General features: G+C 43.2%; 1 protein-coding gene across 2 annotated transcripts in view; it reads left to right on the top strand.

Moving 5' to 3' along the window:
* The window catches only part of LOC141127143 (cilia- and flagella-associated protein 337-like), a 238643-nt gene extending 214158 nt beyond the window's left edge, over positions 1-24485 (top strand). For both annotated transcript variants that reach the window (XM_073613357.1, XM_073613358.1), the window contains exons 29-30: positions 17335-17438; positions 20618-24485. In XM_073613357.1, coding sequence (XP_073469458.1) covers positions 17335-17438; positions 20618-20786 — 273 coding nt within the window. In that variant the 3' untranslated portion in view covers positions 20787-24485. The remainder of the gene's footprint in view (positions 1-17334; positions 17439-20617) is intronic.
* The last annotated feature ends 2455 nt before the right edge of the window (positions 24486-26940 follow it).

Raw genomic sequence — 26940 nt, 5'->3', positions numbered from 1 at the left:
AATCTTGTTCTTTTGTACAATTCTCCTTTAAGGGGGCGTGGCAAGGGGTGTGTCCTATGCCTGCATACTTTTGCTGATAGGTGTCCCTCATTCCCATCTCAAAAAGTTGGGAGGTATGCATGATGTGCTAGTATGTATAACATATAAGCACATTATGGCACACTTGAATGGCAAACGATCCCCTCCAGCCCTGCACTCTCAGCGCTCCCATTGGTCAGGGATGCTGCCGTCTTCTCCTTGTCTTCCCTTTGGTTTCTGACTCTTCAACTGCTTGTTTTTTTTTTTTTAATTCTTTTTATTAATTTTACATTGAAAATAAACAATACAGACACACCATCCAACAACCAGACGGGCAACGTACCCGCCCTCGATTTCGCCACGTAGGGCCATACATTAAGAACTAACAAATTCCCCCCCTCTTCCCCCCACCCTAACCCGATCAACTGTCACAGTCACTTCAAATTTTAAATAGAAATGCGTTAATACTGAGAAAATACAGGTTTGCACTGTCCTCTGGATACACAGCATTTTTTTCTCTCTTTTTGTATAAAAGCAATTCAGGAACATAGAAAGCAGCTATGAGAGAAAAACAACATCCAACCCTACAAATCCCACTCAGCAATAGTATTTTACCAGCCTACAGCGTGTTGATCAGTTTAGCCCACGGTTACTGCTGCATCCAACCACGGTTGCCATACTTTTGTAAATTTCTTTGGACAGCCTCTGATTCTATAAGTAGCCTTATACAAGGGTATTGCTGAATTGACTAAACCCTTCCAGAAAGAAAGCGTGGGTGCAGCTGGATTTTTCCATTTCAACAATATAGCTTTTTTACCATAAAATAAACCTATATTCAGTAGAGTGCGGTGTGCTAAAGAAGGTACCACTTCTTCCACTAATCCAATGAGACAGACTTTAGGAATCAAAGGTACTGGAGTGCTGAGCACTTCCGACAGACAATCTGTGAGCTCCCTCCAAAAAATACTTATTTCCGGGCAACCCCAAAAAATGTGTTGCGTATCCGCTGGGGAATGCACACATCTCCAACACTTTCCATCAGAGGACGGGAAAATCCGCGATAGCCTAGCTGGAGTTAGATAAATGCAGTGTAGAAATTTGAATTGAATTAACCGATCTCGGGCTGAGACCAAATTTTTAAAGGGGTGATCCTACATATCCTCCCAGTCCTCCCCTTGTATTTCTGGAACCTCCCTCTCCCATCGTTCCCTGCATCTGACTACCCCCAGCGGTGTTTTTTTAAATAGGGATTTATAAATTGTTAATAATGGTTTGGATAAGTCTTCATCCTTTAACATGAGTTCCAGTGGTGAAGGGAGATATTCCACCCTTCGGTCCCCGAACTGCGCCCTAAAAGCATGGCGCAGCTGCAGGTATCGAAAAAAGGTAGAGTTTAGAAGATCATGCCTTGCCTTAAGTTGATCGAAGGTGAGGAGATCCCCCTCTCTAGTAATATCTTCCAATTTCTTTATGCCCCTACCAGACCACACTGTTGGATCTGGAATGGAGCAAAAATGCGATAGATTTGGATTGAACCATAATGGTGCTGAAGGTGTGTCTCCGACATAACTAGGGGATACTAAAGTAGTAGCAACCTCCCAGGCTCTAATAGTGGTTCCCATTGAGGCCGTTTTAGGCAGTCCTGACTTCGGACCTCTGTATAGGGCTAAACTCAGACTTTCATACGAACCAATATACGCTGCTTCCAGAACATTAGCAGAGTCTCCATTATCAGCCATCAGCCAACGTCTGGCAAATAGCATTTGACCAGCCAAATAATATTTTTGCCAGTCTGGAAGTGCTAAACCTCCCTGCCCCTATGGTTCCTGAAGGGTCTTTAAGCTAATGCGAGGTGCCTGCGGATGCCATATGAAAGATCCTATGATTCTATTGAGGGTGGAATAAAAGGATTTCGGTATCCAAATGGGGGAATGACGCAAAAAATACAGAATAACAGATAGGAACTTCATTTTTAATAAACTCACCCTTCCCATAAGTGAGAGCGGTAGCTTCTGCCATATTTGGACCTTTTGCTTTAGTCTAGTCACCAATGGGAGAAGGTTCAGTTTCATATATTCGTCAATGTTGGCTGTGATTTTGACCCCTAAATAAGTAATAGAGGAAACCCAGCGCAGAGGAAGGGTATCATCTCTCTCGGCCTGCGCCTCAGGACCCAGTGGCAATATAGACGACTTTCTCCAATTCACCCGCAAACCAGAATAGGTGGCAAATTTGTCCAGAATTAAAAGAGCAGCCTTTAATGAAGGCCCCGGATCGCGGAGGAACAGAAGCAAGTCGTCCGCATAAAGCAATACACATTCTTGAATTGTCCCCACTTGTATTCCTCCTAACTCTCTAGATTGCCTTAGCGCCCTGGCAATAGGTTCCATCATCATTGCAAAAAGAAATGGAGAGAGGGACACCCCTGCCTAGTTCCCCTACCGATTTTAAAGAAGTCAGAGACTGACAACCCCAGTCTTATTGCCGCCCGAGGTTCACTGTATAACATCGTTATCCAGCGACGAAACACAGGACCAAATCCTAATGCTTCCAGTACTCTATGCATATATCCCCAATCTACCGTGTCAAAAGCTTTCTCGATGTCTATGGAGATAACGACCCTCGCCGGAGACTCAGATACTTCTAGTTGGAGATGTGTAAACAATCTTCTCAAATTTGTATCAGTTGACATACCAGGCATAAAACCCGTCTGGTCAATATCCACCACCGTGGAGAGGACCTTTGCTACTCGCATTGCTAAAACTTTGGCAAGAATCTTCAGATCCATATTTAACAATGCAATGGGGCGATAGGAGGAACACTCCGTGGGATCCTTGTCCGGCTTCAGAAGGAGCACCATATATGCCTCCATCATGGACGCCGGCAAAGCTCCCTGCTCCCAACAGAAAGCGAAAAGCTTGGTCAATCGAAGGGCCACCTGAGACAAATATGACTTATAGAAATCCGCGGGGAACCCATCTGGCCCCGGCGCCTTCTTAGGGGGGAATGCTAATATGGCAGCTTCTACTTCAAGTACAGAAATAGGTTCGTCCAAAGACGCAGCATCAGCTTCTGACAATTTAGTCATGGAGAGAGTTTGTAATAACTCGTCTAGCTCTATAGAACTATATTGCGGTATGGGGGAATACAACTTTGAATAAAAACGTACAAATTCCTCTAAAATGTCTGCCGGTTCAGTTATGAGAGTCCCACCCTCCCCCTTCACAACCGGAATACTAACCGGCGCCTTTTGGTCAGCAACCAGATTGGTCAAAAGCCTACCATTCTTATCTCCTTCTGCAAAGATGGTCTCCGCCCTCTGCTTAATCTCTTTGCTAGCCAATGTTTTAAAATGAATATCAATCGAGCGTCTTGCTTCTAACAAGGATATATACCCTTGCTCCGAAGGAGCGTCCACTTGAACCTGTGCTGCCTCCCGTTCTGTGGCAAGGAGAGACTCCCCCTCACATCTTTGATCCTTTTTGGCTGAACTGATTGCTGAAATGCACTCCCCCCTGATTACTGTCTTAAAGGCATCCCATTCTATAGTGGGGTTTACTGAACCTTCGTTACATTTCCAATAGTTTTCTACAGAATTTTGAACATGCGTACACACCTGATCTTCTAATAACCAGTCTGGTGATAACCTCCAACCCCCTTTTTTAGCTCCCGAGGGAAATGTCAGTGTAAGCATAAGAGGGTTATGATCTGAAACCCCTCCGGGTAAATACTCTGATGCACACACATGTTTCAACAAGGGGGCATTTCCAAAGGCTAAATCAATCCTTGCGGAAGATCTGTGTGCAAAGGATAAATGTGAGTAAGCCGTAACATCAGGATATTTCCACCTCCACACTTCCGTTAAGCCTGCCATAGCTGCCCAGGAGCAGAGGTCCACCGAGGCCGGCCTAGCGGCATTGGAGGAGTCCAGCACCCGGTCCAGGATGGCATTATAATCACCCATAAGGAGGATTGGCATATGAAGGAAAGGAGCCAATGTCACCATTAAATCATACAGAAGTTTTACCTGGAATGGCGGAGGTAAGTATACATTAACCAACAAGAATTTATGATTATATACTTCTAAGGAGACCACCACATACCGTCCCCCCGGATCCGTAATCACCTGATGTATTGTACAAGCTATAGCTTTACTTATTAGTATAGACACTCCTCTTACATAAGTAGAATAAGTAGAATGAATTGCCCTCTGAATCCATGGTTTACGCAGAGACAGAATTTTGCTGCCCTCCAGGTGAGTCTCCTGCAAGAGGACGATATGTGGTTTTATCTGCCCAAGATACTGAAAAAACGCTGCTCTTTTAAACTTGCTGTTCAAACCTCTGATATTCCAGGATAAAATTTTGATTCTACTATCCATCAGAAGATATTATACAATATAAGACCTTCAGGATAGATTGCAATTGAGTAAAGATTTGCTGGAAAGCCCTATACGAGGACATGTGTACCATTAAAGGCATGCGTGCAGAAACTATATAATTGCCGTGACAGTGGTCTAACAAAACCCCCCCTGCTATCATACCAGAAACTGTAGAACCTATAACAAGGTTCCAACCCAAAACCAAGCAAAACAAAAACTTAAAATGAGAAAGAAAAAGAAAAATTGTCCGGTATGCAGCTTGATCCCTAGAACAAACAACCCTAGGAGAGTTCCACCCTGTGAATCGAAAGTCCGGCATATGTTGATTGTAGAAAAAAAGTCAGTGAAATTCACTGGAGCCTCCGGCAGTAGTTCAGGTAAAGGAACAGCTTGCACCCGACCACCCGTAAGAATCATAGGAGCATCAAAAACCAGATATACGAAAGATGTGGGGATTCAACGCCCACCCCAGCTTGAGAAACCTTCAACTGCTTGGTTGGCAGGGCTATGATGACATAATTCCTGCACATGCACACGGAAGTCACATCATCACACCACATGGTGTTAGAAATGTACACTGAGCTGCCCATGCGTGGCTCGTTATACATAAATGCTCACAGGCAGGGAGAAGAGTTTATAACTCTTCTATTATATTGTAAGCTCTTATAAGCAGGGCCCTCCTAACCCTCTTGTATTATATTGTAACTGTACTGTCTGACTTTATATTGTAAAGCGCTGTGTAAACTGTTGGCTCTATATAATCACTGTATAATAATAATAATAATAATAATAAAAATAATAATAATAATAATGAACACAGACGAGAATGATGGGGCCTCTTCTGTTATAAAAAAGATACTACCTGTCAGCATTATTTTATGTTTAATCCCACTTTAGGAGATTTGTAACTCAGTGGGAGCCATGCTGGGTCTGTGCATACCTTCATCTTTGTATAGAGGAGCTTACAATCTGAGAAAGAGGAGTGAGCAATGAGTTGGTATTGGCAGGGGGTGGCAGAGGTGTGACAATAGTGCTAGATAAGTTTTAAAACAGTACACTTCAAACAAAGCCAGAAAACAAAAATTTCAAGACTACTAAAAAATCAATTTATAGCAGAACTATTACACAGAAAATGGAAGCAAGCACAACAAATGTTAAATCAAAAAGGATTTTATTGATTATGCAAAATTTTTACAAGCAGTACGGTCATGCATTCTTTTTCTCCACAATTTAGGCTTGTACTCACAAAACAATGAAATAGAACAGAGAAAACATTTTTTGCACCATACAGAAATGTATACCATATGGTAGTGCCAGACGGTACTTATTACGCTGGATACATTAAATACCTCGGGCAGTGCTCCACCTATACCTTGTCCTTTATAGTAGCAGCCGGTCCATAATTAGATTAACCGGAGCCAAACCAGGGACATTCAGCCAATGTGCCCAAAATGTATCAAATTTTTTCATACTACCCCTGTGTTGATAAATATATTTCTCTAATCTAATAGTGTCGCCCATTTGTTTCAACCATTCTCTCACCGCAGGGGGTTCTTCTGATTTCCAGTGCCTTAGTATAAGTTTTCTGGCCTGAAATAGGGCCCTGGTTATCCCTATCCTAGAGGGCTCCTCCTCCGGAACATCATCCATGATGCCTAGTAAACAAAGTTTAGGGTGTATACAAAAAATGCGCTGCGCTAAGATGAAGATGTAAATCTGGAGAATATTCAAATACTAAATAATAATGCATATATGGTTTGCTGAAGATACCGTATAGATGGCCCTTCCAGCCACAGTGATAAATAAAATGATGTGTTTAAAGTGCAATGTGTGAATATTATGCTGGATGTATAACATCCAAATAGGAGTAGCAATTACTCAGCTGGTGCCAGTATATATAATGAATAAAAAATCATATATATTGCATGAAAAATACCATGTAAATATATCACAGTGACTCAGCTGTGAAACTGAGTCTAAACACGCTTAGGAGCCATCCCACGGCTCAATGATGGTATCCAGATACACAGTTATTCAGCAGCAGCTCCACAGTTGAAAATGAAGGAAAAGAAAAAAACTGGATAGTGTGGTACCGTTTATAAAGTATTTATTAGAATTAAAACTCCCCACAGTAGGGTACTCACATTCTCAGGGTGCGTAAGTGCACCAATCTAACAACAGCCACCAAAGTTTATCTGTCAAAAGGGATAAGCTGTGCGTCGTATCACAGTGCAGTGAATAGGATTTGAAATCCCCTTGATGAAGACACGTGACCCTGTCTCGAACACGCGTAGGGGAGGGCCCAGGACAGAACACGGAGCTATTCACTGCACTGTGATGCGATGCACAGCTTATCCCTTTTGACAGATAAACTTTGGTGGCTGTTGCTAGATTGGTGCACTTACGCACCCTGAGAATGTGAGTACCCTACTGTGGGGAGTTTTTATTCCAATAAATACTTTATAAACGGTACCACACTATCCAGTTTTTTCTTTTTCCTTCATTTTCAACTGTGGAGCTGCTGCTGAATAACTGTGTATCTGGATACCATCATTGAGCCGTGGGATGGCTCCTAAGCGTGTTTAGACTCAGTTTCACAACTGAGTCACACGCTCTGAGGGGAGCGGCTGTCCTGGGGGTCCCTGGATGGCACTTGAGCATGGAATTCTGAGCACTAAGCACTAAGATTATTGCACACACGTTGGATTCTTCTTTATGAACTGTTTTATGGATTCTACATACATTTTATATATTGGACTTATTAATCATGTGTTATATTTATTTTGGATTTGATACTTACACTTATCGTGTGGCACTTGGCACTTTTTTGTATTTTGCACTTATCATATGTCACTGTAATATATTTACATGGTATTTTTCATGCAATATATATGATTTTTTATTCATTATATATACTGGCACCAGCTGAGTAATTGCTACTCCTATTTGGATGTTATACATCCAGCATAATATTCACACATTGCACTTTAAACACATCGTTTTATTTATCACTGTGGCTGGAAGGGCCATCTATACGGTATCTTCAGCAAACCATATATGCATTATTATTTAGTATTTGAATATTCTCCAGATTTACATCTTCACCTTAGCGCAGCGCATTTTTTGTATATATTGTATTGCACTGTGTATGAAACATGTTCTGCGCGGGCAGCTAGGTGATTTCCATATTTGAGGCATTATACCATTGTGGCTTGCAAAGTCTTTCTTTATTTAAAGTTTAGGGTGAGCCTTCAGCTGAACCTGAAAGACACTGTTAATTGTGTCCAGCACCTCGCTCCAGTAGAGATGTAATTTAGGGCACCTCCACAACATGTGGATCAGGTCACCGTGGTCTTTCTTGCATCTAGTACAGGCAGGATAATCTCACACCCCCATTCTCGCCAGCCTAGCTGGTGTGTAGTGTACTCGGAGAAGGATGTAGAGTTGGGACAATCTTTGGGCCACGTTAAGGGAACATAGGGGAACTGCCGAGAGCGCCTCCTCCCATTGGTCTTCCTCAAAGGCACCTATATCCCCTTCTCACTTACATATGAGCCCTGCGGTGTTATCAGGGAGCACTTTGGTAAGAAGCATGGAGTAGCTGCATGAAATGAACCCCTTATATGTGAATACTTCTCTCATATAGTTAAAAGTGGGTGTGGGATTCTGAATCCATGCATCCCCATTCGATTGGGTCCCCACTGCGTGTTGAAGCTGGAGATAATAGAACCGCATGGAGGCAGGCAAGTTGAATTCAGACTGTAATGCATTAAAGGAGCGCAGTTTCCCATCTCTAAATATATATTTGTGTCAGATGTGTAATGCCATATTGCTGCCACCTCTTGCTATATTGTAGTCTCTCCAGTTCCAAGTAGCGCTTGTTCCTCCAAATGGGACTATATCTAGTGAAGCCCTCTACCTGCTGTATTGCTCTGACCTTGTTCCACACTTTTTGCATCAAATTGTAAGTAGGAAAAAGTTTATTTGACTTTGCAAATCTCAGCGCCTCCACGCCCTCCTCCACCTCCCCGCCTGTTTCTGCCCTCAGAAGGTGTGTTACAGGGTCCATCAAGTTAAGTACTGGGGTTTCAGGGGAGCTCAGGACCCTAGCTATATGTTGGAGTTGGGAGCCCATGTTGTACAGCCATGGGTTCGGGAGAGCAAGCCCTCATGCCTCCTTTGGACGTTGTAGCTGTTCTAGTTTAACCCTAGTTTAGCCAGATAAGTGACCTGAAAATGGAATGAATGACTCTGAACTGTTTTAGGGGAATAACCATGGGAGAATTGTGTACTATATACAAGAGCGGTGGCATCAAGATCATCTTGATCAAATTTATTCTATCCACGGGGGACATCTTCATTTTAGACCATACCTTCACCCGGTCTCTGCATCGATTCAATAGAGGGGACAGATTCAGTCTAATATAGTCTAGAGGGTTAGGTGTAATCTGAACTCCCAGATACCTGAATTCCTTGGACACAGGAATGTCTAATAAAGCTGATTCCTGTGGAACAGGAATATTATCCAACACCATTAACACGGACTTAGTCCAGTTAATTACTAATCCTGAATAGTGGCCAAACTTGCGAATCACCGCCATAGCCTCCTGCAAGGACGTGGTCGTATCACCTAATAGGAGCATGGTGTCATCTGCATATAGCATGCATTTTTCCTGGTGCTCTCCATACTGTAAGCCCCTGATGTTTGCGTTGGCGCGTATAGAGGCGGCCAGCAGTTCAATGGCCAGGGCAAATGATAAGGGCGATAGGGGGCAGCCCTGTCTAGTCCCCCTAAAAAGATGAAAATATTCAGACAACCTCCCAGATTCCCGGATGGCTGCTTTTTGGTAGCTATATAAAAGTTGAACCCATGCTATATAGTGTCTCCCGAACCCAAACTTGTGCATTACGACCCATAAGTAGGACCGTTTATTTATTTATTTTATTTATTTCAGGTACTTATATAGCGCCGTCAATTTACGCAGCGCTTTACATATACATTATACATTCACATCAGTCCCTACCCTCAAGGAGCTTACAATCTAAGGTCCCTAACTCACATTCATACATACTAGGGCCAATTTAGACAGGATCCAATTAACCTACCAGCATGTCTTTGGAGTGTGGGAGGAAACCGGAGTACCCGGAGGAAACCACGCAGGCACAGGGAGAACATGCAAACTCCAGGCAGGTAGTGTCGTGGTTGGGATTCGAACCAGCGACCCTTCTTACTGCTAGGTGAGAGTGCTACCACTACACCACTGTGCCGCGACCGTTCGATGCTATTGAAGGCCTTGTGGGCGTCAAGAGATAGCACAGCCCTGTCCCCCATATTATCAGACATAGATTGTAGATTAAGAAACAATCGGCGCAAGTTAATAGCCGTGGATTTTTGGGGCATGAACCCTGCCTGGTCCGAGTGGATTATGGATGAAATGGCTTTGTTCAATCTAAGGCCAGTATTTTCACGACTGACTGTAAAGGGGATATTGGCCTATAAGAGCCTGGGTCTAAGGGGTCTTTGCCGGGTTTCAAGAGTAACCTTATTATGGCCTTGGACATAGATAGGGGGGAGGGCACCCTGACATTTTATCTTTTTTGAATACTTCCAGTAACTTAGGTAGTAAGTATTCCCCATAATTCTTATACACCTCTATAGGTATGCCATCTTCTCCTGGTGCCTTGGAGTTAGGGAACATATCGGTCGCTGTTTGAAGCTTTGAAGCTCCTCCAAAATCAGAGGGGCGTCAAGAAGTTGACAGTCTGCTTCTGACAGTATGGGCAATTCTATACCCTCGAGGTAGTCCTGCAGGGAGGCTTCGGTATAAATTTGTCAGGAACAGTATAAATCCGAGTAAAATGATTTAAGAATCATCATAATGTTGTCTGGGGAGTTAGTAACCTTGCCATCAGAGGCCCTAAGGGCGCCAATTGATGGCGATGCCTGTTGAGCATGGGAGATTTTTGCCAGGAGGTGACCAGTATGTTCCCCTTCCTCATAGAAGGCGAGTTTGCTGAAGAAGCTTTTCCGCTCCGCCGTAGAAGAGGTGAGCCTATTTAATGCATCCTGAGCTGACAACCAGGCATCCCTACGTTCCTCACTAGGGTCAGTTACAAATTGGGCCTCCAAGTCATGTACCAAATGCTCCACTCCCTCATTCTGTGCACTCGATTTCTTTTTAAATGTATTTATTTCTCTTATAAACCGTGCTCTAAGAAAGGCCTTGAATGTCTCCCACCTCACTCCTGTATCCCGGCCATCTGCCTGCTCCCCCCAGAAATTGACAATGTCTTGCAAAAACTGAGGTGGTGATGGTAATAAGTTGAGCCAAAAGGCGGTAAGCTTCCACGGAGCTCTATGCAATGTGGAAGGGGGGGGGGGCACCTCCAGATCCATGATCAGAGGGGAATGATCCGATATTCCCCTCAGAGCATAGGTGATATCTGTAACCGAACGGGCTTTAGAGCATAAAAACAAATCAATACGTGAGAGGGACATATATGTTTTCGAAAAACATGAGAACTGGCATTTCCCAGGGTTCCTACTCCTCCATAAATCCATCCATCCCACCTCCTCCACCAATTTCCTCAGGGCTGTGCGGCATGAGCCTCAACCCATGAGAAGCGGTGGGTGCTTGTCTAGCAATGGATCCAGGAAGCAATTAAAGTCTCCCATGTTATAAATTGGCACCTCTGGGCAACTCAGCTGAAAGTCCGAGATCGCCCCCTCAGGACCCGATGACTATATAGAAGCGGGATGTACACAAAGGCAAGTATGCATTCCAGAGAGAACAAACGGCAATGTAAAAAAACATACCTCCCCTCACTGTCAATCACAGTATCCAGTTCCTGGTAGTCCAGTGAGCTGTGTATCAATACACTCACTCCCCTGGAAAAGGATGTGTGAGTGGAGTGATAGGCCTTACCCACCCATCTGAAGTTGAGACATGTCAAGGAACTGGGGGTGAGATGAGTCTCCTTCAGCGCATATATGGCCGGGAGATATTTTCTCATCGAGGTGGAGACCATTGTGCGCTTGAGAGGGTCACCTATTCCCCTAACATTTCAAGATATCACCTTAAGCTTGTTCAACCCTCCTGCCATATTAGAAACACATCTAGGGAATGACAATGTACCACATTCCAGTCCTCCCCGGCTTTCTTCCTGCCACCCCACATCCAACAGCCAATAACATTCAATTGGTATTTTAGGTGTAGGGTCCGAGTCTGTAGGTGTTGTTCACATTGTACCGTACTGCATGAACAGTTCCAAGCTTTCTGAACCTTTGAGCGCAACTGCACTCCAACTTTGCTATGTACATCCCAGTAGACAATGGCCATAGACATGACCACTAATTGGTGTGTGGCCCGGTCGCAGCCACGATCCCAAGGGCACCCAGGATAAGATGTAGTGTGAGGGATTGTACAACTGGCACAACTGTAGGACAACAGGTCCCAATCTCCGCTGGCATCACAACCACCAGCCAGAGAGTCACATCTGGTAAAGCAAAATGCATATAGCACTTAGAGTACCTTTTTGTTTTGCTCGTGGCTTCACTCTTTCTCTCTGTGGGGGAACAGAGAGCAATGAATCAACTCTTGTTCCCGGTCTAGTTGAAAACATTGCACCTATATGTGAAAGGGGAAAACAAACAGGGCAGTTATTAATCAAATGTGCTTTCCAGACGGCATTAGGGCATCAAACCCTGCGAACTTGAGGAAAGTCAATCCTTTTCAGCCGCCATTCTTCTGGCTGGGTGAAAGGCACTTTCATTTATATCCAACCAGGCTGAGGCGTCTGTTCAAAGAAGTGGGCCTGGCCTCTTGCAGTAATACGAAGTCTTGCTGGGTAAAGCATGGCGTATGGCGCCCGTAATTTTTGTAGCCATTTCTTAACCTCTGTAAACTGGGCTCTCCTCTTCTGTACATTAGATGAAAAGTCAGGGTAAAATGATATGCGCGCACCATTGAACCTTATGTCTTGCTTCTCTCTGGCCAGACGCAGAATGATTTCTCTATCCCTGTAATGCAGTAGACATGCAAGGATAGGGCGAGGGGGATGACCCGGTGGAAGGGGTCTCAGTGGGACCCTGTGGGCCCTCTCCACAGCGTAAAGGGGTGTGAACGCATCCTTCCCAAACACCTCCTGCATCTATTTTTCAATGAACTCGGTGGGGTCTGTGCCCTCAATCTTATCCGGGAGACCCACTATTCTTACGTTATTCCTTCTCATTCTGTTCTCGAGGTCATCTGCTCATTGGTCCACCGCAGCGACCATTCTGGTATTGTGTTGTGAGTCTCTTAGAGGGGGGAGTTTGTCCTCCACATCACTAATCCAGCTGTGGTTCTTTCCCTGATTTTTTGTATGTCCTGCCTGATTAGGGACACTTCCCCTTTCAGACCACCAAAGCGTTCCTGCAGAGTATTCACTGAGGCAGCGCATTTATTAACAGCTCTCATTAACTCAGCCAGCGTGGGTTGTGCCTGCTCTTCCTCATCTTCCTCACTGTTCTCCTCCATCCCCTCCGCATGAGCTGCTGTGATTTGTGCCTTCTGGAACACCTTCCTCTATAGTTCCCTGTGCTGTGGGTTCCCTCTCATTCTCACCCTCCCTCAACTGGCTCATCCAGAGTCAGGGAGCCTGCCAATTTCTGGGCATAGTATCTAATGTCCTTTGTGAGGGGGTCTCCACCAGCATGCTTAGGAGTTTTGGGGAGTTTACTCACTGTCTTTGGGTGTATCAGTCAGAGGTGGGGGACTCGAGTCACATGACTTGACTCGAGTCAGACTCGAGTCACCTGTTTGAGGACTTGCGACTTGCTTGACAAAATTAAATAAATGACTCGACTTGACTTTGACTTGTCACTAATGACTTGCGACTTGACTTTGACTTGGGCTATTTGACTTGCAATGACTTGCAATGACTTGGCACCACCAGTTCTGTGTCTTGGCCTAGGCAAAAGCCGCCCCCCCCCCCCCCCCCAAAAGAAAGCTCCCCCGAGTCCCGGCTTCAGGGTAGATCAGTATTTTGACTTAATTTGTGACTTGACCAAAATAAATGACTTGACTTGACTTGCTTGACTTCTAGCAGGGACTCGACTTGACTTGCTTGCTTTTCGCCACAGTAACTTGGGACTTGCTTGTGACTTGAAGGTTAAGACTTGAGACTTGCTTGTGACTTGCACATGTGTGACTTACTCCCATCACTGGTATCAGTACCGCGCTGTCCACGCTGCTGCAGGCCCGCGGCGGTGGATCTCTGAATGGTGTCCGTCTTCTTTGCCCTTTCCTCTCAAAACCATCATGGGTTCTGCTCAAACAGGTAATTCGACGGGTTCCCTTACTGTTCTGAAGTCTGCTGGTGGCTTTCAGGCAGTGTAGTGTCGCCGGGAACAGGATCAATGCAGGGTTACAGGTGGGAGCTCTGTGAGGAAGCTGCTTCTCACATGCCGGTCTGGTCACTCCCCCCAAGCACAACAAATGTAAATGTTAAAAAAAATAGTAATAATGGAGTAGAAAACCAGCCTAGAAAAATAAGAAATTTAGAAAAAAATGTCTGTAGTCATAGTAATCTGTCTTCATCTGTTTCAGCAGCTGGTAAATTGAACTTTTTTGCTCCTGATTCATATCTGCTCAGCTATGACTTGCGGAGGAAAAGGAGTGGTCATAAAGGTTAAACTCTTGAATTCTTCCATGTACCTGTCTTTCATATAAATATTGGAATCATGGGAACACCATGTTCTCAGAAAAGCTTTAACATGTTATTGTAAAATCAGAAATAATTTTCAATCTTTTATATTTATGAATGTGGGCTAAACTAAAAAATAATACTGCTCTAATGCTCTAGAAGGTGAGTCCTATGAGTGGTGACATTGTATGCTGGTTGCTATGTACACTCACTGGTCACTTTATTAGGTACACCTTGCTAGTACCGGGTTGGACCCCCTTTTCCCTTCAGAACTGCCTTAATTCTTCATGGCATAGATGCAACAAGGTGTTAGAAATATTCCTCAGAGATTTTGGTCCATATCGACCTGATAGCATCACGAGGTTGCTGCAGATTTGTCGGTTGCACATCAATGATCCATCACAGCTCTATTTTATTGAGCTCTGATGACTGTGGAGCCATTAGAGTACAGTGACCTCATTGTCATGTTCAAGAAGCCAGTGATGGGATGATTTGAGCTTTGTGACATGGTGCATTATCCTGCTGGAAGTAGCCATCGGAAGAGGGGTAGACTGTAGCCATAAAGGGATGGACATGGTCAGCAACAATACTCAGGTAGGCCGTGGTGTTTAAACGATGCTCAATTGGTACTAAGGGGTCCAAAGTGTGCCAAGAAAATATCCCCCACCATTACACTACCTCTACCAGCCTGCACTGTTAATACAAGGCAGGATGGATCCATGCTTTCATGTTGTTTGCGCCAAATTCTGACCATACCATCTGAATGCCGCAGCTGAAATCGAGACTCCTAAGACCAGGCAACGTTTTTCCAATCTTCTATTGTCCAATTTTCATGAGCCTGTGTGAATTGTAGCCTCAGTTTCCTGTTCTTAGCTGACAGTAGTGGCACCAGGTGTGGTCTTCTGCTGCTGTAGCCCATCTGCTTCAAGGTTCAATGTGTTGTGCATGCAGAGATGGTATTCTGCATAACTTGGTTGTAACAAGTGGTTATTTGAGTTACTGTTGCCTTTCTATCATCTCGAACTGGTCTGCCCATTCTCCTCTGACCTCTGACATCAACAAGGCATTTTTGTCCACACAACTGCTGCTCAGACCAGCCCGTCTGGCTCCAACAACCATGCCATGTTCAAAGTCACTTAAATTCCCTTTTCTTTCAGATTATGATGCTCGGTTTGAACTTTAGCAAGTTGTCTTCACCACGTCTAGATGCCTAAATGCATTGAGTTGCTCACGTGATTGACTGATTAGCAATTTGTGTTACCAAGCAATTGAACAGGTGTAAATAAATAAAGTGACCGGTGAGTGTATAGTTCGTCAGGCTCATCTTAGACTACAGGAAAATGGTGCCTGGCTGCACACAGGAACAACAGACTGTAAATCCAAACTGGTAAAATATGATTTAAATTGGCTTCAGCTTGGTTTTCCACCCATAGAAGACCCCCCCCCCCCCCAAATGCATTTTGCCTATGTAGGGCTTAAAGTGGTTGTAAAGTCAGAATGCATGAAGGTAAGAAACCTCCTGTGTGCAGCAGCCCCACCAAATACTTACCTGAGCACCCTCTCTTTCCAGCGATGCCCAAGAGAGCCTTGCCTCCCTGGGGACTCGCACCCCTGATTGGATTTTGGCAGCAGCGGGAGCCAATGGCTCCCGCTGCTGTCAAACAAAGCCAGTGAGCCAATAAGGAGATGGAGGGGGTGGGCAGAGCCACAGCTCCTTGTCTGACTGGACACACAGAGCACCGGCTCAGCTTGGGTGCCCCCATAGCAAGTTGCTTGCTGTGGGGGGCATGCAGCAGGAGGGAGGGGCCAAGAGTGCCAATGTGGGGGCGAGAAGAGGAGGGGCTGCTGTTTGCAAAATCACTGCACGGCGCAGGTAAGTATGACATCTTTGTTTTTTGTTTACTTTTTATCATCATCATCTTTTACTATTTTAGCTTCACAGTCTGCTGATCCTGTGTGGCAGGGGCTATTTCTAAATTTATGGCTTTGCTCAAAGATGACAATGCTTTGTCCCTATCTTCTATTTATGTCCCAGCTTTGTCACCCTATCACATGCTCTCCCAGTGGAGACTAGATGTGGCCATGCCAACGCACAGTTTACATGCATGCTGCCCTGAAAAGAGAAGCCCAGCAATCATTGGTGTGCATAGACCTGAAGTGGCTGCAAGGAAGCAGCAAGATCAGCAACACTGAGATGCAACAAAGAATGAAAAAAAGATGACACAATTACCGTATTTATCGGCATATAACACGCACTTTTTTCCCCTGAAAATCAGGGGAAAATCATGGGTGCGTGTTATAGGCCGATCCCCGCCAATTTTGTGTGATTGAAGCGATTGCGGCGATTGCCGCCGACATACACAGCCGTGTGTAAATTCAAATATGGCGCCGAGACTGCAGGGACTCGGCGGAGCCGAGATACACATACCTGAGAGTCCTCGGCTTTTCTTGGCGCCGCTTACAGTCCCGCCCAGTCCCGCCATTGGACCTGTGTGATATCCATCATAGGGCGGGACTGGGTGGGACTGTAAGCGGCGCCGAGAAAAGCCGAGGACTCTCGGGTATGTGTATCTCGGCTCCGCCGAATCCCTGCAGTCTCAGCGCCATATTTGAATTTACACACGGCTGTGTATGTCAGCAGGGATCGCGGCGATCACACAAGGCTGCACTGGGGCAAGGCTGCACTGGGGCAAGGCTGCACTGGGGCAAAGCTGCACTGACATGGCTGCACTGGGGCAAGGCTGCACTGACATGGCTGCACTGACAAGGCTGCAATGGACACTGGGGCAAGGCTGCACTGACAATTCTGCACTGGGGCAAACCTGCACTGACAAGGCTGCACTGACAATTCTGCACTGGGGCAAAGCTGCACTGACAAGGCTGCAATAGACACTGGAGCAAGGCTGCACTGACACTGACAAGGCTGCAGATGGACACCGATAACGCTGCATTGATGGGCATTTTAATGTAAGTTTTTCTTTCTTAAACTTCCCTCCTAAAAGTTTTTTTCCTTAAAATTCCCTCCTAAACTTGGGGTGCGTGTTATACGCCGGCGCGTGTTATACACCGATAAATACGGTATTTTATAAAATATGGCAGTTTATGATACATTATGTCTTAGCAAACTAAATGTAATGTATATCTACTTTAATTAAATTATTTGGATTCTTTCAATAAAATTTTGTTTGCTTTGAAGTTGCAGGCGTATTTCCCCATGTATAAATTTGCTGCCTTTTTTATTATAACAGAATGAAGCAAATTATATTCCAAAACCCATACAGCTTACTGTCACAGAAGATGACATTCAAGAAGAAGTTAACAGTCGGGATCTTGGCCATGTACATGGAAAATGGTGAGATGTTTGATTCTGAAAACATATGTATTTATACATTACACATACGGCTGGAGTAGCACAAGCAACAATCTTACGCAGACATCAGTACAACACTACAAAGGGAAGGTTATTATCCAACAACAGAATGATTTAATTACAACATACAAGAGAATATTAAATATTAAATGGCATTTCTGCTGCTAATAAAAAAGAAATATATATATATATATATATATATATATATATATATATATATATATATATATATATATATATATATATATATATATATATATATATAGCATATACAATTGCTCCACAAGTCATATTGTATTTGAATGCTATTAAAAAATACTTTTCCTTTCAATCTGCAGTTCTGTAATTGTATGTAAAATGCAATGCAATATGGCTACCTGGAGGCGTTTTGTACCCAGAATGTGTATAGAACACCCCCCATTTATATCATTTCCTGCTTGTGCAATTGACTTACTGGTTTTCACAATAGTCTGCAAGATACAAGTCAGATTTTGGGCATCCCCTGCAACAGTGTCATTTTTTGGTGAGATACTTCTGAAGGGAAGTCTAAAAGGATACAGACCCTAACACTTTCTTCAATAGAGCCCTGCAAGTGCAGCAGAATAACAAAGGGTAGGAATTTGCAACAAAGATTGTTAAAATCCTTCCAATGTAAATAGATCACCCAGAGGGGAATTATTTTTTCTCAACAAAAGTGCAATTACTCTTTTAACCCCTTGGATGCTGTTCAAATTCTACAAAAAAATCGTATACAGGTAAATTATAAATTACAGCTGTAAAATACACATTTACTACCCATATATTGACACATCTTTGGAGACAATGTTTCTCCAGCACCAGTGTGGCCTGTTAATAATTCTTCTTTCCATGGACAAAAGAGAGCAAGATTGACAGATTGTGTTTAAGCAGAAGTCTATTGTTTTCAGCCTCCGCTTCCACCCCCCCCCCCCCCCAAAGAAATTGTATACCATGGTTATAGAAAAGAATCATCCCCCTTTTAAAATCATATTTTTTTTTGCTCTGCAGCCTGAAATTAAGACAGACAAAGTTTTTGTTTTATCCAGCTGTATCTACTCAGTGCAACCTATAACATCCAAGTGAAAGATATAACACGTCAGAAACAATAAAAAAGATTCAAAAACAGAATCACTGAATTGTAAAAAGGATCACCCCCTCCTAAAAAATCAATCAGGTATAGCTAATCACCTTCTTGATGGCACACAAAGCCATTTGACTTTCAACTGTGATCAGCTGTGGTCATTTTGATTAGCTCAGCATGAAAAGAGCTTTCCTGGAGCATTTTAGTCCCTGGTAGTGCAACCGAAGCAAACAATCAACTATGGGTGGCAAGACACTGTCAATAGATCTCTGTGATAAAGTTGTGGAAAGGCACAAGTTAGGAGATGGATAAAAAAAAATTCAAAGGCTTTATCAATGCCAGATGTTTTGTTTGTTTTAGGTTATGGACTTCCTGTACAAAGCCCTCCTGCGTCAAAACTGTGTTTGTTTGCTGCCTAGCTGAATAAAAGTGCACAGCAAACTTGACTTTTCCTGGTTTACATCTGCAAATAGCAGTGGAGCCTGCCCCTTACAATATACTGTATAAATATATATATATATTATATATATATATATATATAATTTATTTCAATTAAAGTCCAGGGGTTGCAGCACTCAAAACGATTTATTGGACAAAAAATAATAAATTACATAAAACTATTACTATGGAAACACTGCTGTAACTTCATTTTTTGTTCAATGAATTGTTTTGAGTGCTGCAACCCTGGACTTTCATTGCTATGTTTTTGAGGCTGTTTTGTTGCATAGTGCTCTACATAAATCAATCCAGGTTGGCTCCCCTTCTTTTCTATACATACACTATGTTACCAAAAGTATTGGAACCCCTGACTTTACACGCACATGATCTTTAATGGCATCCCAGTCTTAGTCCGTAGGGTTCAATATTGAGTTGGCCCACCCTTTGCAGCTATAACAGCTTCAACTCTTCTGGGAAGGCTGTACATAAGGTTTAGGAGTGTGTCTATGGGAATGTTTGACTATTCTTGCAGAAACGCATTTGTGAGGTCAGGCACTGATGTTGACGAGAAGGCCTGGCTTGCAGTCTCCGCTCTAATTCATCTCAAAGGTGTTCTATCGGGTTGAGTTCAGTAATCTGAACTAATCTGAGGCCAGTCAAGTTCCTCTACCCCAAACTCACCCATTCTTGTCCTTGTGCACTGGTCAAAATCATTTGGTGGAGGGGGGTTTTTGGTGTGGGGTTGTTTTTCAGGGGTTGGGCTTGGCCCCTTAGTTAAGGCGTCAGCATACCGAGACATTTTGGACAATGCTCCCAACTTTGTGGGAACAAGTTTGAGGGTGGCCCCTTCCTGTTCCAACACGACTGCGCAGTAGTGCACAAAGCAAGGTCCATAAAGACATGGATGAGCAAGTTTGGGGTGGAGGAACTTAACTGGTCTGCAATGAGTCCTGACCTCAACCCGCTAGAACACCTTTGGGGTGAATTAGAGCGGAGACTGCGAGCCAGGCCTTCTCGTCCAACACCAGTGCCTGACCTCCAGTATGCACTTCTTGAAGAATGGTCAAACGTTCCCATAGACACACTCCTAAACCTTGTGGACAGCCTTCCCAGAAGAGTTGAAGGTGACATACGGACTAAGACTGGGATGCCATTAAAGTTCATGTGCGTGTAAAGGCAGTTGTCCCAATACTTTTGGTAAAATAGCGTATGTATAGTAAAGAAGGGGAGCCACTCACAATTGAACCCTATGGACTAAGACTGCAATGCATTAAAATTCATGTGTATGCAGGCGTCCCAATACTTTTGAGAACATTGAGAATATAGTGTGCGTATATATATATATATATATATATATATATGTATGTATGTATGTGTATATACACTTGCATCTTCTTTGTCCCACGATTGGATGGACACTAATACTGTAACTTTTGTGCATGTACGCTGGAGTAACATTGTCTTGCACTTAGCTCCAGTCTTGCCATCATATAAATGCCAGGATTGTTTTAGAAGTATACACTACACTCTCCATGTGCAGGCCATGTACACATCAAAAAAATACTAATAGACAGGTAAAGAAGAAATGCTAATTTTTCATTTATTCTAATGCTGTACTTTACAGGTTACGCCATGAAAAATATACATCGTCACACAAGCCATTGGATCACGGTGGACCCACTGCGTTTCATACACTTCAATTCTTTGATCTTGATAACAGTCCAGTGACATTTGAAAAGCCAGACATGTCAGCTGCTGGTACAGATCTGTTCCAAAGTTATCAGTTTTCCTGACATATGGAGAATAACCACCATTTTATAGGTTGCTGCTAGTATGGGCAGATGTACAAGGCAAATACTATATATGTAAGAATATATTGTGAGGTTCAGATGGTGCCCTCATTTTATATCATGTTCTCCCTGTGCCTGTGTGGATTTCCTCCCACACTCCATAGACATGCTGTTAGGTAATTGGCTCCTGTCTAAACTGGCCCTAGTATGTGTATGTATGAATGTGAGTTAGAGACCTTAAATTGTAAGCACCTTGAGGGCAGGGACTAATGTGAATTTTTAATATATATGTAGAGTGCTGTGTAAATTGATGGTGCTGTATAAGTACCTGTAATAAACAAATACAGTAAAATATCTCCTACTACTTAGCAATTTAACTGCTCATTGGCAGCCACCTCACTTGTAGTACATTGATTTCAGCTGATTGAAAAATTAAGCGATTGCCAGCAAGTAGTTATATATCGTAAGGCTTGTTTACACATGTGGCTGTCATTGAACAGTGATCTGCAGTGGACCACTTTTCAGAGGGCATTTGACAGGCAGTTGGGTGTTGCCTCCTCGCTGCCTGTTTTAACCCTTGAAATCCCACAGGATTGCACCACAACCACATAAATTACATGTAGTTGCGGGGTGGTTGCACTTGTGTAGACTTTTTATATCCACTGTACTTATTCATCCACGGGCCTTAATAAGGGTGTTGATTTGCTATTTTATTAGAACATTCAGTCATAAAGTGACCACCCGCCACTTCCGCCAGCTGACCATAGAGGTAATCAGAGACCGCAATGGCTCTGATCACCTCTATGGTATAGGAAACCAGAAGCGATGAGCATTCATCACTTCCAATTTCCCCGGATGTAATCAGCACCATTTTTAAAAAGGAAAAGCATCTAATCACACCAATCTTGGTGTGATCAGATGCTTTTAAGGGCAGAGGAGATATCTGGGATCTAACAGACCCCAGATCTCTCCATAAAGAGTACCTGTCACTGCCTATTGCTATTACAGGAGATATTTATATCCCCTGTGATAACAAAAAAAGTGCTAAAAAAAAAAATTAAAGCAACAGCACGAGTCAGTCCCGCACACACGCAGACAGAGATCATCTCACACATGTGAGATCTCATTGCGAATGTCAAATCATGGGCAGTAATTATAGCACCAGGCCTCCTATGTAAATCTAAAGTGGTAACCTGTAAAGGCTTTTAAAGTGTCACCTATGCATAGTAAAATTAACGTCGTTTGTCGCTTTTGCATGGGCGGGTGCAATTTTAAAGCATGATTTGTTTGGTATCCATTTATACTGCGAATATCATCTTTTAAATTTTACCAAACAATTGGGTATTATATTGTGTTTTTGTGCATTAACATTAAAAAAAAACTGTATTTTTGCCCCCCAAAAAATTGTGCAAATACCACGTGACATAAAAAATTGCAACACCCATCAATTTATTTTCTAGGGCCTTTGCATTAAACAAATAATGTTTGGGGTTATAAGACATTATCTAGCAAAAAGAAAATACTGATTGTTACATGTAAACATAGTGTCAGTAAAAGGCCTAGTGTTCAAGTGGCTATACGAGAAGATGACAATTCACAAGAACCGCATACTGTACCCTATGGAGAGAATTACGTGGAGAATCTAGAATGACATAACTTTGCAGTGAGCTTATCCTTTAAGGCTGGGTTCACACTAGCTGCAGCCTTGGCTCACAGCAGGGGGTCCGGTGTGTCGTTTCACTGTTTAAGGTGGGAATCAGGTCTGAATTTTGGCTGAATTCACACCTGAAATGGACCAGAAGACGCACAGGACCCTTCTGCAATTCGGCCTCCCCGGAGTAAGGCTTACCTATAGGTACAGTAAATATCTCCTAAACGTTCACCGTTTAGGAGATGTTTAATTTTCATGCAGCTGGTGATGTCACCAACACATGCGCTCTGAAGGAAGGGCATAAAGTGCCGTTCCTTCAGAGTCCTGTGCTGTGAACAGCAGCTCCTACGCACATGTGTGGGAGTGACGTCATCGCAGCTTCAGCCACTTACACAGCCAGAGTCCGCGTACCCAGAAGGAAGACCGGGTGAAGATGAAAGCGGCCTCCATCGGTGACAGCGCATCTCTGGAGGGCTTTATTTTCAGGCAAGTTTCACATAATGTGTTAATCTGCGATGCATACTAGCACATTATGGCATTGCCTTGCAGGACTTGAAAAAAGAAAAAGACAGCAGGTTACTACCACTTTAAAGTGACCTTTGTCAGTAAAATAACACATTGATACATGGATGGATGGGTGAGTTTGCTTGGAATACAAATTAATGAAATAGCGTTTTTGGTTTGTGATGCTCACATACAGTGTATTTCTGCTTTAATAAAGTTTCAGATTGTTCGTCACTCTCCCCAAACAAATTCCAATGAAAGTTTCATACCATCATTTCTGAGAGTCTTTTCATATAATGCCCCAACACACGATCAGAAATTCCGTCAGAAAAAACTTGGATGGTTTTTCCGACGGAATTCCGCTCAAGCTTGCCTTGCATACACATGGTCACACAAAAGTTCTCTGAACGACCGTCAAGAACGTGAAAATGAAGTTCAATGCTTCCGAGCATGCGTCAAATTGTTTCCGAGCATGCGTGATACAGACGAACGCATTTTTGGATAGGAACTTTTTCCGACCGAAAAATAGAGAACCTGCTCCCAATCTTTTACTGGCTGGAATTCTGCCACAAAAGTCAGATGGAGCAATACACACGGTCGGAATTTTTGACCAAAAGATCACATCTGACTTTTGCTGGCAGAATTTCTGATTGTGTGTACGGGGCATTAAGGATTCTAATTTTAAATATGCTTGTTAATACTGTCAATGCTTCTTTTGGTATCAGCAGCTGCCATTATTACAATGCTGAATTATTATAGCAGATGCACTGCAATCGGTTCTTTGGTATTTCTCCTATTGTTTTATATACTTGCTGGCTCTCCTAGCAGAGTTTGAGATGGGTTATGATGGAAGGTGAGCCGGTATATTTATCCTTCCCAGAAGTGGGTGGGTGGAAGGTCTGAGACACAATGCAAAAAAAGGCTGGTAAACAACAGCAGTAGCAGCACACAGCTGAAAAAAAGACAATTCAAGGTTTTTCTTTCTAGAAGGTGACTATCCAACCCTGGGTGGTCTCTCTGCTAGTCACTTCACCTTCAGGACTAGGGAATGGCATGGAGTTCTACAGAGAAAGTGGCACCAACAGAACTTCCATCATTTACTGACCGCCTATCAACTCCCAGACAGTTATTGACCCTCCAGTCATTTTATGAACCCCTTGGATAGTCCCATTGATCCCTGGGAGTCAATATAGACCACTTTGGGGCACCCCAGTTTAAACCATGAGAACAAAAGGTGATAGCTGTAAGCACTCCTATCAGTGTCATAGTTTGTCTCAATTCCTGTCACTGGCATTTTTTGTTGCTTAGTTTATTTTGCGTGTAAATGTAAAAAAAAAAAAAAAAAAAAAAAAAAAAAAAAGTAATATACTGTATACTATCTGTACTATATGTATTACCTGCATCAAAATACAATACTGACCTGCTGATATAGGTAGGTATGTTTTTTCAATTTGTGAGCCAAGGTATGTTTGTTAAACAATTGTAACGTCAAAATAATAAATATTTATTTTACTCAAATGCAAAAAATAAGAAACAAAATGCAAGATGATTTTTTTTTCTTTTTTTTAGTTTGTGTTTTTTAGCAAACCAACAAAAACACCTAATCACATTTACCAATGTAATATTTTGGAATTTATAGTAAACCTGTACACAGTCTTTGCACATTTGGGACTTAAAGTCCACCCTAAAACTAAAATCCCTGCTAGGGATGAGCTTGATGTTCGGGTCGAGCATCAGTTTGACTCGAACATCAGGTGTTCGCCCGTTCGCGAAGAGCAAACATTATGGGGCGTTCGTGGCAAATTTGAGCGCCGCGGAGCACCCCATAATGCACTGCGAGCTTGCAGTGAATTGCTGTATGATGGTTGGCCAAAGCATACACCTGACCTGCATGCTTTGGCCAATCACAGCGCGCTCTGCTAAGAGAGCCATAATTGGCCAAAGGCAGGGTGCCTTTGACCAATCATGGCTTAGGGGGACTAAGTCCATGCCTCACACTATATAAGGCTGCTTACACGGCGGCCGTGTGTAGTGTTATTGGTATGGACAGAGAGATAGCCTGAGTTAGATTAAGCAGGCAGGTTATTCAGTTAGTGACTGGCAGATATACTCTGCATCCAGTGTAGCCTATATCTACAGTGCATTCTGTGGTGTACTGTTTCTAATACACTTCAGGCGGTGTATTAATATATACAGTCTTGTGTATATATATATATATATATATATATATATATATATATATATATATATATATACACACACACACAGTATCTCACAAAAGTGAGTACCCCCCTCGCATTTTTGCAAATATTTTATTATATCTTTTCATGTCACTTCAACACTGAAGAAATGACACTTTACTACAATGTAAAGTAGTGAGTGTACAGCTTGTATATTACAGTGTAAATTTGCTATCCCCTCAAAATAACTCAACTCACAGCCATCTAAACTGCTGGCAACAAAAGTAAGTATACCCCTAAGTGAAAATGTCCAAATTGGGCCCAATTAGCCATTTTCTCTCCCCGGTGTCATGTGACTCGTTAGTGTTACAAGGTCTTAGGTGTGGATGGGGAGCAGGTGTGTTAAATTTGGTGTTATCGCTCTCACTCTCTCATACCGGTCACTGGAAGTTCAACATGGCATTCATGACAAAGAACTCTCTGAGGATCTGAAAAAAATAATTGTTGCGCCACATAAAGATGGTCTAGGCTATAAGAAGATTGGCAGGACTCTGAAACTGAGCTGCAGCACGGTGGCCAAGACCATATAACGGTTTAACAGGACAGGTTATACTCAGAACAGGCCTCGCCATAGTCGACCAAAGAAGTTGAGTGCATGTGCTCTGCATCATATCCAGAGGTTGTCCAGAGATGTATGATTGCTGCCAGCATTGCTGCAGAGGTTGAAGGAATGGGGGGGTCAGTCTGTCAGTGCTCAGACCATACATGACACTGCATCAAATTGGTCTGCCTGGCTGTCATCCCAGAGGAAAGCTCCTTCTAAAGATGATTCACAAGAAAGCCTGCAAACAGTTTGCTGAAGACAAGCAGACTAAGGACATAAATTACTGGAACCATTTCCTGCGATCTGATGAGACCAAGATAAACTTATATGGTTCAGATGGTGTCAAGCGTGTGGTGGTGGGAACCAGGTGAGGAGTACAAAGACAAATGTGTCTTGACTACAGTCAAGCATGGTGGTGGGAGTGTCATGGTCTGGGGCTGCATGAATGCTGCCGGCACTGGGGAGCTACAGTTCATTGAGGGAACCATGAATGCCAACATGTACTGTGACATACTGAAGCAGAGCATGATCCCCTACCTTCAGAGACTAGGCCGCAGGGCAGTATTCCAACAGGACAACGACCACAAACACACCTCCAAGACGACCACTGCTTTGCTTATAAAGGTGAGGGTAAAGGTGATGGACTGGCCAAGCATGTCTCCAGACCTAAACCCTATTGAGCATCTGTGGGGCAACCTCAAATGTAAGGTGGAGGAGCGCAAGGTCTCTAACATCCACCAGCTCTGTGATGTCATTATGGAGGAGTGGAAGAGGACTCCAGTGGCAACCTGTGAAGCTCTGGTGAACTCCATGCCCAAGAGGGTTAAGGCAGTGCTGGAAAATAATGGTGGCCACAGAAAATATTGATACTTTGGGCTCAAGTTGGACATTTTCACTTAGGGGTGTACTCACTTTTGTTGCCAGAGGTTTAGACATGGCTGTGTGTTGAGTTATTTTGGGGGGACAGCAAATTTAAACTGTTATACAAGCTGTACACTCACTACTTTACATTGTAGCAAATTGTCATTTCTTCAGTGTTGTCACATGAAAAGATATAATAAAATATTTACAAAAATGTGAGGGGTGTACTCACCTTTGTTAGATATATATATATACATATATATATATACTCTGCATCCAGCGTAGCCTATATCTACAGTGCATTTGGTGGTGTACTGTTTCTAATACACTTCTGGTGGTGTACACAGTATAAAATAT

The sequence above is a fragment of the Aquarana catesbeiana genome, linkage group LG02 (assembly GCF_042186555.1).
Source record: "Aquarana catesbeiana isolate 2022-GZ linkage group LG02, ASM4218655v1, whole genome shotgun sequence".
Taxonomy (NCBI): Eukaryota; Metazoa; Chordata; class Amphibia; order Anura; family Ranidae; genus Aquarana; species Aquarana catesbeiana.
The sequence above is the reverse complement of the archived record's forward strand: the minus strand, read 5'-3'. Positions and strand labels throughout refer to the sequence as shown.